The 11,925-nt window shown below is 40.0% G+C and overlaps 1 protein-coding gene across 2 annotated transcripts; it reads right to left on the reverse strand.

Annotated features, from left to right (window-relative positions):
• Positions 1 to 332: 332 nt before the first annotated feature.
• fam219aa (family with sequence similarity 219 member Aa) lies at positions 333 to 11,782 on the reverse strand. Of its 2 annotated transcripts, none has more exons than XM_031747861.2 (6): positions 11,436 to 11,782; positions 6,814 to 6,910; positions 6,142 to 6,235; positions 5,367 to 5,447; positions 3,733 to 3,787; positions 333 to 3,273 (listed from the first exon to the last, which is right to left on the reverse strand). In XM_031747861.2, exons 1-6 carry the CDS (start codon positions 11,493 to 11,495, stop codon positions 3,115 to 3,117), a joined length of 546 nt encoding a protein of 181 aa, XP_031603721.1. In that variant the 5' UTR covers positions 11,496 to 11,782; the 3' UTR covers positions 333 to 3,114. The 2 variants fall into 2 exon arrangements, with proteins under 2 accessions (XP_031603721.1, XP_031603720.1); XM_031747860.2 differs by having other exon boundaries at positions 3,712 to 3,787.
• Between the last annotated feature and the right edge of the window lie 143 nt (positions 11,783 to 11,925).

Genomic DNA, 11,925 nt, shown 5'->3' on the forward strand with positions numbered 1-11,925 from the left:
GTTAACTCCTGGGATTCAAGGCGTCTAGGTAAGCTACCATTCACCATCTGCTTCAGAGGGATCAACTCAAAGCTAATCACAAATGCCCAACCCCCCACACTCACTACTCCATCAATCTATCGTTCCCTCCCTCCCCACTTTGCCCGTTTTGGACGTAATGTCATATACTTCAGTAGGCAATCACCCATTACCAGCAGAGTCTCTGCAGGGAAGGCAAGGAAACTCTTCCAGCCAGTAGCTGTTTGTTTCATCTCCTGCAGGGACAACTACCCAAGTCTAAAGAAGTTAAAGAATATAACTGGATATTACAGAGTCACACGGCACCATCAAAGTTGAGATATCTAATATTTATTTTTTTTTGATATGTTGTACTATACACAGAACTTTAACACTATTAAAATCTAAATGGAACCTGTTCACAATCATCATAACAAGCATCGGACAAATAAAAAGCTTCAGTCTGTGTATGAATTATTTCCCACATGTGAAAGTAAACAAAAAACACACAACTGCAAATAAATAGCTTCAATTACAACAAATTACCCTAAACTCAAGTCAGTGAAGAAGTCAGCTACACCTTAATTTATACATCAGCCACAAGTATTGCACTCAGCAGAAGATAATTGTGATGACTTGTGTGAAAATCCATTAGGATGATGATAATGGTACAAAAAAAAAAAAAAAAATACAGCTCCACAGTCACACGCAATCACTTCCTCGTCATATATGCTAACTGTGCGTCCACCTACTATCTACACTGGTGACATTTTAAATTACCTACTGTGCTGTTGATGGCGTTTTCTACTTTTTGCACACGATTTTATAGTCTAAACACATGGCACCTTTTTGCAAAATGTAAACTATTTTTAGACTTTTTAGTGTGCACTTTTCTAAATCAAATGCTGCAGAAACACTGAGGTTCTATCAGGGATAAAAGAGAAATAAGCAATATTTTCTGAATTGTTAATTCAGATAAATAGTTTTTTAGTTATCTCTATCCAATCAAGTTTGAGTTGTTTTATGCTATAAATACGGTACTACTTCCTTATATATAGTACAGTGCAAAGGTTCATCTCTTGATGACCACCACTACAAACTTTAAAAAAAAGAAGTAAACAACAAAAAGCAAAAGCAAGATGGAGTCCTTTAGGAGGTAAACATTACACTGTATCTCCAATCGCATCAATCTTTTAGATCTTGATTGTTACTGGTGCTTTTTGTAGTCTTTCATTATCAAAACAGAAAAACATAAAAGAAATCAACACATTATCAGCTTTGACAGAACCCCCAGAAACACAGCCGCACATCTAACAAGAGACTCAAAATGAGGCTCTGCACTGTAGATGCACAGTATTTGTAACTCCTTGAATATTCGTCAGTACTTCTTGTTACTATACACTGCAATTCAATGTAAAGTGCACACAGACTCACAGGTACACTATCAGCTATGTTTCATTCATGCTGTAGAGCTCATCGATTTTGAAATTATTTTAAAGAGATGGTGTCTCTGAATGCTTCATGATCATAAAGAGTGGTGCACTTCTAAAAGCTCATTACTTGAATTTTTCTGAAGCAGCTGGCGCGACCTTACATGATCATTTCTTTCAGAGTCGATTCAACCAAAAACTAAATATGTTGTCTGCAGAGTTCTGCCAATCTTCAGTGTAATAAAATCATTAAAGAGAATAAAGGAAAACAAATAATGCTCTTTCGGTACATTTAAACAACAAAAAAACAGTTTCTATAGAACCTGAAAATATTGAATGGCATAAAGCACTGGCATCATGTGCTACACGTACAGATTCTGTCCCCACATCAATGAGTTATATTATTACTCAAGAAATATGCACTCGTTTCTTACTTTACAAAAAACGTAAAAATAAAAGGGATGGCATGTTAATGTTCTTATCTAAAAAAAAAAAGAAGAAGAATGAGGGAAAATAGAGGAAAAAGATAAGATTAAAAAAGAAAATCAGCATCCAAGCATTATGAGATCACTTCAACATCCTTCAGAAGCCTGTATGTGTGACCAATACTACATCCCTACCGATGTATTTCCCATTTCCAAGCCCTTTTCTTTCTACTACTTTCCTAAGTTTATGTGAACCGTCACTGAGGGAGGCTAATGCAGACAAACACACTTTAAGTACACACTTACTCGCTGAGCTGACACTATCAGAATGGTTTCACTAGATTTACTGATATTACAGTATGTGAACCTAAATGAGATTAACTATGTTTCTGAAAGCACATTAATGTCTCCTCAGCACAAGGATGTGCTAAGAGGTCAATAAAAACGGATAAATTATCTGCACAGGCTGGTCATCTGGGCACAGTGTTAACAGGCAACATGCATTTTTCTGCTTCTTTTTTTTTTTTTAAACTAAATATAAAACAATGGCCCAGTACAATCTTTGTGTTACAGATAAACATGTAAAATAAAAAATAAATAAAAAGAAAAAAATCTGGATTACTACTTTATTATAGCATTAGTGTTTTATCGGCAGCTTGATGGTTTAGCACGGTGTTCCTGGGCTTAATCAGACACATCACGTTTGACACATATATACACAGGAAGACGAAGCAGACTGGCTGAAAGAAAAAAAAAGAAAAAACAATGGCCACTACAAAGCTTCCGATCTCTTCTTGTCCTTTGTGTACATCAGTAGAAGAAGTCATCTGCTTGGATGGGCGGCTGACAAGGTAATCACAACCTGTCACCATCGCACGTATTTGGTTGAGCTCCTGTCATCCTATTTTACGGTTTTTCTTCTTCACCAGTGTTGCACCATCGCGGTCCGTTTAAGCCAGAAAATCCACAAGCATGAGATGGAAGTTCAAACAAAGTCGTGTGTTTCTCTTAGAGGTAATGTTTCTGCCATCAGTCGAGTCCCTTTTGAACCAACAATGCAGAAGTAAGATGCACAGATCCTACCATAGGAGGAACATGCACAGATACTGTACATATTCAATTTTCGCATTTATAAACCCTTGTTGTTTTTTTTCCCTTTGTGCCTTTGCCAGCCTTTAATTTTTCTTCCTCTGTTGCCACTCTGGTCAGTTGTTGGCCTCAGTACAGGTGGCAGGGAGGAGACTGTGTAGGTGGGGTTAGTGCTACTGGATTTGACAGGCTGTGGAGGGAGCAGCCTGGCAGCACATACAAGTGGGGTTGACTGCTTTAGGAGGGATCAGATCCAGATCCTCATCATCCGGAATCTCATCGAGTCGGTAACCGTCCTTCAGAAGCTGGATGTTCAGGTCCTGGTTGATCTGCTGTAAAACCCAAAGAAACAAGGCATCAGGCATCAACTTTCTATGCTGATTCTAGAAATATATAGCATAGATCAATATAGAGAAAATAAATCTTTGTAGTCTAAATTAATAAAAAGACACACAAAGCAGAAATATAGCAGAGTACAGAGAACTTACTGATGTAATGGCTTGAGTCAAGAACCAAAAAAATATAAATAATTTATATATTTATTCTACTCTAAGTGGAAGAAATGAAAAGGAACAAATCTATCCAGATGACAATTATGGAGAAGTCATTACAGGCGAGTGTGAGTGAAAGATCGACGACGCCAGTGTACACTTGAATGGACGCACATACGCACAGACATCTGGTGTGACAAAGGAAGTGTGTGATCACATGGCGGTTTTCGTGATTTCACCACACGATGCTGTGAAACAATATAATATGTGTATAAATACCTGGTCCCTCAGACATCTCACCTCGGCTGAGGAATATCCTGATGAGGAGTATCTGGACATGTCAAAGTCATCGTCACTGCAAGACACGACATCAGTGGTTAGACATTAAAAATGTAGTGGGGGGCGTCTATGTAACAGTAAGTTGTAGTGATAATGAAATAGTGGGAATTGAAGCTGGTTGCAGCGGTTGCAGTATCCCAATTTATATTTTGATTACGGTTAACAGAACTCAGTCTACTGATTCATGACTGCCTGTATCACATTTACAGCCTCTATTGGGGTTATTTATTCTCCAGATAAAGATATTTAAATTTTAAGACTTGCAAACCTCCAGAGTTCCACTAGAAACTCAGAAGCTATTATCCAACATAATGCATGCAGTTTACACTACCTGAGCAGCACTTCTCTTTGAAAAGGGATTATATTAATTAAAGCTGTTATATTCATCTTTCTAAGTAAATCTGAATGTAACCTTTGAAGGGAAACATAAAGTGGTGAAATTTCCAAACTACTGGACCTCACAGAAACATTTTTTTTCTAGTTTCATGTTACAGACTCTTAGTTAGACAAAGCTGTCGTAAATCGCTTATTACAGCCTGATGAATGTCACTCATGCACGATGAGATATGCACTCATGAGATCTGATCATTAGCATAACCAACGCCTCCATAACTACTCTATATTTAGCAGAGTCAGTGGCGGCTTTACAGGACCAGAAACAATTAAAAATGTGTGTTTGATCTGGGCTGTAGTGAGAAAAAGGAACTAAAAGTGTTAATTAGAATGCAATACAACATCTTTGGTAAGTGGTCCGTGACTAACATCAAATTTATCAAATGACGGAGATAAGAAATAACAGAATATTATAGCCTGCATTAGGTTGTGTTAAAGTGTTGAGTGATGCTGGACAAACAACAGCAGAACGACTCCTAGGCTTTTTTCTGAGAGACTTTTAGGAAAAAATATGTAATTAAAAATAGTAAATTAAATTTTCTTTAATTTCTGTATCATATTTAAGCTCAAAATTTATTCAGACAAAGGTTTCGTCAATTTTTGTCCTGTTGCCTTCGTAGAGAAAGATGATATAGAGATATATAGAGAGTAAAACAGGGAGACATTGAGTGAAGGACGTGTACATGAATCTAAAATGTGAACAATGAACAAATGGGCATCCCGCGAGGCTATGAGTCAGAGAAAGCTTGTCAGACAGAGTATATGATGCAATACATGATGTAAGCTTTGTTGGCTATCAGAGAGCTCATTTTACAAGAGCGGGTTTGCCACATGTAGCAACACAAGGGGGTGCGAAGGGTGGGACTCATCTGTGTCAAATACTGTCCTGCTGGCACAGGGTGGATGTGAGCGCTCTCTCTGAGCTGCTTTTGCCTGTCCAAATCCTCACCCCGCTATCCTCTAATCCGGAGCCCTGGGAGAGGCTTTGCCCCTTTTTAGGATACCGTCTGTTAGGGACTCTCTCAAGTTACTCTTTGGATTAATATGCCGGCATGACAGAGAAAGGCCTACAAAAAATACAAGTTCTACAAGGCAGTTTGTCTTTTTAGCTCATCTCCACTCTTCCCAAAAATATGTAAACATCTGTCTGTAAAAATTTTTTATTTTAATTAAGTCGACGTGACAACATGTACGGTACCTACCTGTCTGTGTCCAACGCTACCAGAGGCTTCTCATCTGGGCTCTGGTCTAAGGAGGAGTAGCCTTTGTTTGGTACCACCAGCCTACAAAAGAGAATGGAGAAGAGCACACTTCTATATTAGAAGTAAACTTTAAAAAGCAATCAGCACAGACACAACTGTACCTGCAATACCTGCAAATGTAAAAGTCACAGAATCAAATAACAGCATTTCATATTTGTGATATGTATGCCATTCATCCATCATCCACGCCACTCATTTCCCCCTAAATTGAGGCTAATCTGTAGCTTTCCGACTGCAGGCAGTGCCAGATTATCTTTCTGCCTGAGAGAATGTGGGTTCAGACCAGTGGGTAGCCTTTCTTATAGTTCCACTAATCCACCAGGGAGTGGGATTAAACAGATGCGACTGTAGTCAATACTGTGGGTTGCACTTGTTTTACTCACAATGTTTTAACACTTGTATCAGCATTCCCACTCACTAACCACCAAATATGCCTTTGCTAAAAAGCCGTATTGCATTCTGCTATAGCATTAAGGAGTCTGATGGCATCCCAAGCAGCACTGCAGCAAATAAAGCCTTTTCAGAGGACGCACAGTCCTCATGTTTTGCATTTCAGGCGCTTTGAGTTTCAACCCTGAATGGGGAACTGAAGATGCAAAAAAAGAAAAAAACCCCAAAAACATATTGTTTGTGATGCTAATGAGCGCAAAGTGTAACATTTGTGGCTGAGCGGGTCAGAATAACAGAGAAACAAACAGGCAGTGGAAGCCGCTACCTTGTCCTGGCATTCTTCTTGGGTTGTTGATTGACAGGACTTCCCACGGTGCCATTCTTCACCGATCCCTTCCTGGCAAGGTCCCTCTGTTTCTCTGGGCAACCACAGGATGTGAGGTCATCAGTAAATGCACCAATCAAGCTAAAAACACTGGCATTGTTTCTTGACTGTTTTTTTTTTTTTTTTTTTTATTGAGTTTCCTGTTTTCATGTCAAAATTGCTTTATCCAAATGCAGTCTATATAATACAGTATGCCACAGTGTAGTGAACCAAGGCTACTGTGAGGTGTAAGGTCATTTTAATATGGCATCTATTAGGACTGTCCCATATCAGCCAAGTTTTGATTGGTTCTTTAGCCACAAAAACATCAAGGTCAACAAGAAGTGGCAACACACACAGCATCCGTTAGACAGCTGGTCTCTGTAGTTATTAGATAGTAAGATGAGGATAATGTAAACTGACTGCAAATAATAAGGAAAATAACTTCACTGACATCCAGTATAGATACGAAATATCGCAGGGTGCTCGATGTTTATGGCCTCATCTTGACTTTGGATGACACAGCAAAGCAAACCTGCATACTGTGGTATCCCACAGCAAAGGTAATTGATTTCTAAATGATAAACATGAAGACATGTCATGCATTGATTTGCTGTGTGTTGACTACAATACCTATTTGGACCTGCAGTGGCGAGGGCTTGTAGTTCATGGCCACACTTTCTCCCTTAGTGTCAGGCTCTGCCTCTGAGGTGGAAGATGCTGCGGGGTCCTAGAGAAAAAGAAATATGTGTTAGGTTGTGTTTCTTTATTTACGACTGGTATTTAACTCTTTACTGTAGAGGTATGTGAGACTGAACAAAGTCCAGTCAACTCACTCAGACGAGAGTGATTGTCTGATTTATTACTAACCAACAAAGCTGGCAAATCAGCCTGCTTTAGAACCTACTCGGGTAAAGCACCCTGGAAAGTTTCCTGCAGCCTTCTATCGCTGCCTGGATTGCAGCATCAATAGGCTTGAGTGTTCGGCCTATGTTAGCGGCTCGCTCTTTCATGTGTGAGCAAGTGGTGATTGCATGGGGAGTTGGCTGTGGGAGAACAGAGGGGGTTGCTGTTGAAGCCACACTTTCGCCAGATTGAGAGAGGGGAGCTAGGCTGCACTTGGCCTCCTCTCCTCACAGAGCTGCACATTATGTTGATCCCACAGGCCTCCCCTTGTTGCGCTGTGTGGGACTCAGCGGCCCACATGAACGAAGGCTACCAGGCATTTGGCTTTCGATAACTTTGAATACTCTCCAGAGAAATGGGTGCTATATTTAAAGAAGGCTTTAAGCAGGTAAATATCTGGAGCTGAAATTTGACACTTTAAGTTAAAAATTCATACCAGTGGTGTATCTGAAATAGCGTATGCTCCCTGTATGAATATGCTATGACAATTTAAAATGAATAAGTAGTGGTGGATGGCTGAAACACTTACAATACTATACCAGTTCGGGTCAATTCTAAAAGACAAATAGAGCTGATATATAATCATTTAGCAGAGACAGTAAATTGATTACTGTTCCTCTCAAAGAGGACATGATGCTGCGGTTTGCAATTTTAAAGAATGTAAACCAGAACCGCACCAAAATGTAATGGGTTTTTCCTCTGCCAAAACTCCGCCTCCAAACAAAGTTTCATCACACTCAGCTTGGAAAGTTTGCATCTTCTTGCTGACAAACTGGCAAACAAAATTTAAATGGTGAAATATTTTTAGAATTGCTGAGTAATAAACGAAATGCTTTGCAGTTACATATCGATCTGTTTATGGGTGAAAAAAGCTGAGTAAGCAGACAGTGCTGGCAATTATGTAACATTAGATAAGATAAACCTAATGTGCCTCATTTTAACACAGTATTCATCTACAAATTATATATAGCGAACAGTTTTGCATTTACAGTAAACAGGTCTGCATTTTATTTATATATTATGCACACTGTGGCAGTTGGACATGTAGAGCTCCAAGAAGAGTACAGCAAAGTCGATGATCTTCTGTGCTGTGTTGACAACTCTCTGGATTGCGGTCTTTTCCTGAGCAGTGCAGCTGGCAAACCTCACTGGGATGTAGTATGCCAGTGCACTTTCAATAGAGCATCTACAGAGAGACAAACAGCAGCTCCTTGGCTAGGGCATTGTTTTTCAGGACCCTTAGGAAGTGGAGCTGCTGTTGTGCCTTCTTGATCAGGACAGCGGTAGTAATAATTGCTGTGAAGGGTAAAGTTTAGTTGTAGCTACTGACTAACAGAAAAGAAGGCGTTCACCTCGGCTTTAGGGTTTCCCCCATTAGCAATTCCCAGTTGGACTTTGTAGGATGGACATGTAGCTCCAGATTTGAGAATAAAACATGCAGCTATTTTCTGCATGAAGTTGTTTCAGTCACAAATGGATAAATGCCAAACTGTTTGCTTCTACAGGATGTAAAATTTAAATGTATTTATTAACATATTTATTTTTACATACATTTTAAAATGATGACAAGCCTCTGACAAGTTACAATTATGACCTCTTTAAAAAAAAAAAAAAAGATAAGCTAAAAGATAAAAAGCTATTTTCAACGAGTGGCCCATAGCGGGTAGCTCTGCATGTTTGATTTAGGAGCTTTTACACTGGATGCCCTTCCTGACACAACCCCAAAGGGGATTCGCGTCTCCTCCCAGGATCAAACCAGGGATCTTTCACATATTAGACAAATGTGTAGACCAGTAGGCTATGGAGCCACCCACAATGTATGTTAGATACAAATTCCAGTTTGTGTGTGCTTTTTCAGCAGCGCAACCATTAAAACCCAAAAAAATTCATGAAAACTGCAATAGTGGATGCGATACACACATTAAAGGAGGTTGTGAAATCACAGCACACAGATGAGGTATTCCCACCATAACAAGCACAAATATCTTCTGTTCTGTGACAGGCCCGTCCCTTAGATCCTCAGGCTTACCCACCGGATTTTTACTTTGCTTCTTCGCGCTTTCCTTCCACTACAGAAAAATGCTGTGATGTTGTACGGTCACACCGCCTGTCAAATAAATCCTTTTGAAATTTTTCAGCAGAGCCTGCCAGTGAATAATGAAAAGGATTCAGTATTAAGCTGTTTGTGACAGAAATTCCTGCCACTTTTTAAAAAATAGGACAGCACAATTACAGACGGCAAGTAGCAGGTACCCACGATAAACAAGTTAAAACAGGCCCTGGAATATGACAACCCAGAACACCTTGCATTAGGTAGAAGGTTGGCCCAAAGAATTGAATTTAACGTTTCCAAACCCAAATGATAATCAAGCCATCGTGGAAGATATTAGGTGGTTCTAAGCAACGAGATGAGATCAAATTGAACTAGACCTTATAAAACATGCATTAAGAGCATAGATATTCCCCAAAGATCGTGTAGTGACTGCTGACAACTACTGATGAAAGATTAAAGGATGATCTATGACACTTGGGGCATTATATTTATTTATATGTATGACAATAAAACATGGGCCACTGGCCTGACCTTCAGCATGCATTCGCATACACATTCATTCACTCTGTCGTCCTGCTTGCAACCTCTTTTCTACCTGTGATGATGAAGAGCCACAAGGTTGCTGACACGGCATAAGCACCAAGCGATTGCTAGGATTATGCATCATGGCCATCCACTAGCCAATAGCAGCTAAGACTGATACATCAGGTGGCCTTTAAAACAACTGAATGCTTTCCTTATGCAAGGCAGTGATGACTATATTGCTGTCTCAGTGTGTTGCAGGGAAATCTTCCATAAATAGATGTAGCCTACAGTAATCACTGTCAGATGTTCTTGTGCTGAAGAGCATAAAAGGGAAGTTCTCGGGGAAGTTGCTTTTTTTTCCCACTGAAAGAAAAAGTATCATATAGAAAAGGAATTAAACAGCTCAAAATTGAGTATTAATCTGATTTATTTGTGTGAAACGGAGTCCTGACAAAGAGGCAGGTGCCATGAGCATTCAAGCATCCCATTCACAATGAAGCTATTAGCATTAAAATGCACGGCCATATGTGGCTCAGTGGCTGAGATCGTGAGCTGAACTGTAAAATAATATTTTTAAACCCACATCGCCTTTTACAGTTTAAAGATGAAAAGGAATACACAATGCGATTTCAAGACTTTTAGGGCACGTGCTGACCACCGCCACTATATGCACAGCCCAAGCAGGGCCATCTCTGATCAGCTTCACAAGGAAACCTCTCTGGATGAAACACAAGTGCAAACTGATCTGATCTTAACACAGCAAGGTGATCGCTGCTGCACAAAGCAAACGAGACTTTGTGAGGGAAGCCTGTTCTTGTGTGATTTCCTCAGGGGTAGTAAGGCTGGAAAACCACGGGTATAATATGAACAGTATGACTTGGAGCTCTGCTTTTGCCTAACCCCCTGAGGCAAAAAGAAAAAAGGGCAGCTGTTTGAGGCTGCTTTGTTTCACATGTGAAGAAGAAGGCTTCTGTGTTAGTACTATCTCGCAGTGATGTACTGCTGATATAAAAGATGAAAAATGAACGCAAAACTGAACGCAGGGAATGAGGCCAGTTGTTCAATTTGTCACTAGTGACCACGACTTATTTCAAATCTAGTGAGAGAGAGAAACATTATAAGCAGAAGGAAACGGTAATGGCATGAGTTGCTGGTGCTGAAGTAAATCCATTTCAATTTTTCTGACAGGTCTCGAAACTTGTCATTGGAGGGACTATCCTCTTACTTTGGGCCTGCTCGAGCCAACTATTACCACACTTGAGTCCGCAGTATGGGTATGGACACAAAGCTTCGATTCACGCGATCATTTGGACTCACCCATCCCGACCCAAATAAGACGTCACCAAATGACGAAATGTGAAAACAGTGAGCTGTGTCAGCTATTGATGTAAACAAGCGCATACTGACGTGGATTTGAAAGAATCACGATTTCTGCAAAGTGCGCAGTTTAATTGCTATGATAGAAAAAAAAGTAACGGCTTGTTCATCTATCAGTTATTACATGTAATGCTAATATATTTATTGTACAGAGAAACCAACAGACGCGTTCCTTTCCTTTCCATCTATAGATGTTCGATTTACACCCATCCCACAGAGCCAGCTTGTCCCAGAGCTCCAAATTTTTATCGGCTAGCTCAGAGGCAGATTACATGACACGGCTGTCACTATAAAACCACACAGGCGACACTAAAACTTGCCCTTTTGCCTCCATTAAAAACTGATTTACATGATTTTGTTTTTTGGGTGGGGGGATTTGTCTTTCGTCTCTTACCAGAGGCTGTGTCTCTCCGTTAACTGGAGGCACTTGGAACCTGTCGATTTCTTCCATCATTTTGCCAAAGCGTCGCAGAAAACGATGCAGGGGTTTAAGCTGTACGTCGAATGTACTCGAACTATGCCAGGTTTATGGTGGTCGGCAGTCGGCATCCTTCGTTAATCAGCATGATAGCTGCTCGTTTTCTTCCATCCTGACAGAGGTGACTCGACAGCAAAACAGCAGTACCGCCCCACTTCCGGGTCTATAAATTATTCAGGAAAAAACCGTCCAATCAGAGATGAGATCCTCACTGGAAATGCGCCGTGAACCAAATTCGTGTTTTTCGGTTAGAATTGCAAAGACAAGCATACGTCCATTTTTGGTTTTTTGGTTTTTGTTTTGTTTTGGGCGGGTTTTGGAGGGGGAGGGGGGTGTTTGTTTGATTTTTTTATTGAATATAAAAATACACTTGTTTCCTTTATATAATAAACTCTCCTTATTTAGC

This window comes from Oreochromis aureus, linkage group 5 (assembly GCF_013358895.1).
Source record: "Oreochromis aureus strain Israel breed Guangdong linkage group 5, ZZ_aureus, whole genome shotgun sequence".
Classification (NCBI taxonomy): Eukaryota; Metazoa; Chordata; class Actinopteri; order Cichliformes; family Cichlidae; genus Oreochromis; species Oreochromis aureus.

What these genes read in the sequence shown, in the direction of transcription:
- fam219aa (XM_031747860.2), bottom strand. Translation starts at nt 11,495, where the DNA reads ATGATGGAAGAAATCGACAGGTTCCAAGTGCCTCCAGTTAACGGAGAG. An exon ending in GTAGCGTTGGACACAGACAG is followed by an intron (nt 3,788 to 5,366) that starts GTAGGTACCGTA and finishes CGTGTCTTGCAG; the next exon opens with TGACGATGACTTTGACATGT. An exon ending in TGAGATGTCTGAGGGACCAG is followed by an intron (nt 3,274 to 3,711) that starts GTATTTATACAC and finishes TGGGTTTTACAG; the next exon opens with CAGATCAACCAGGACCTGAA.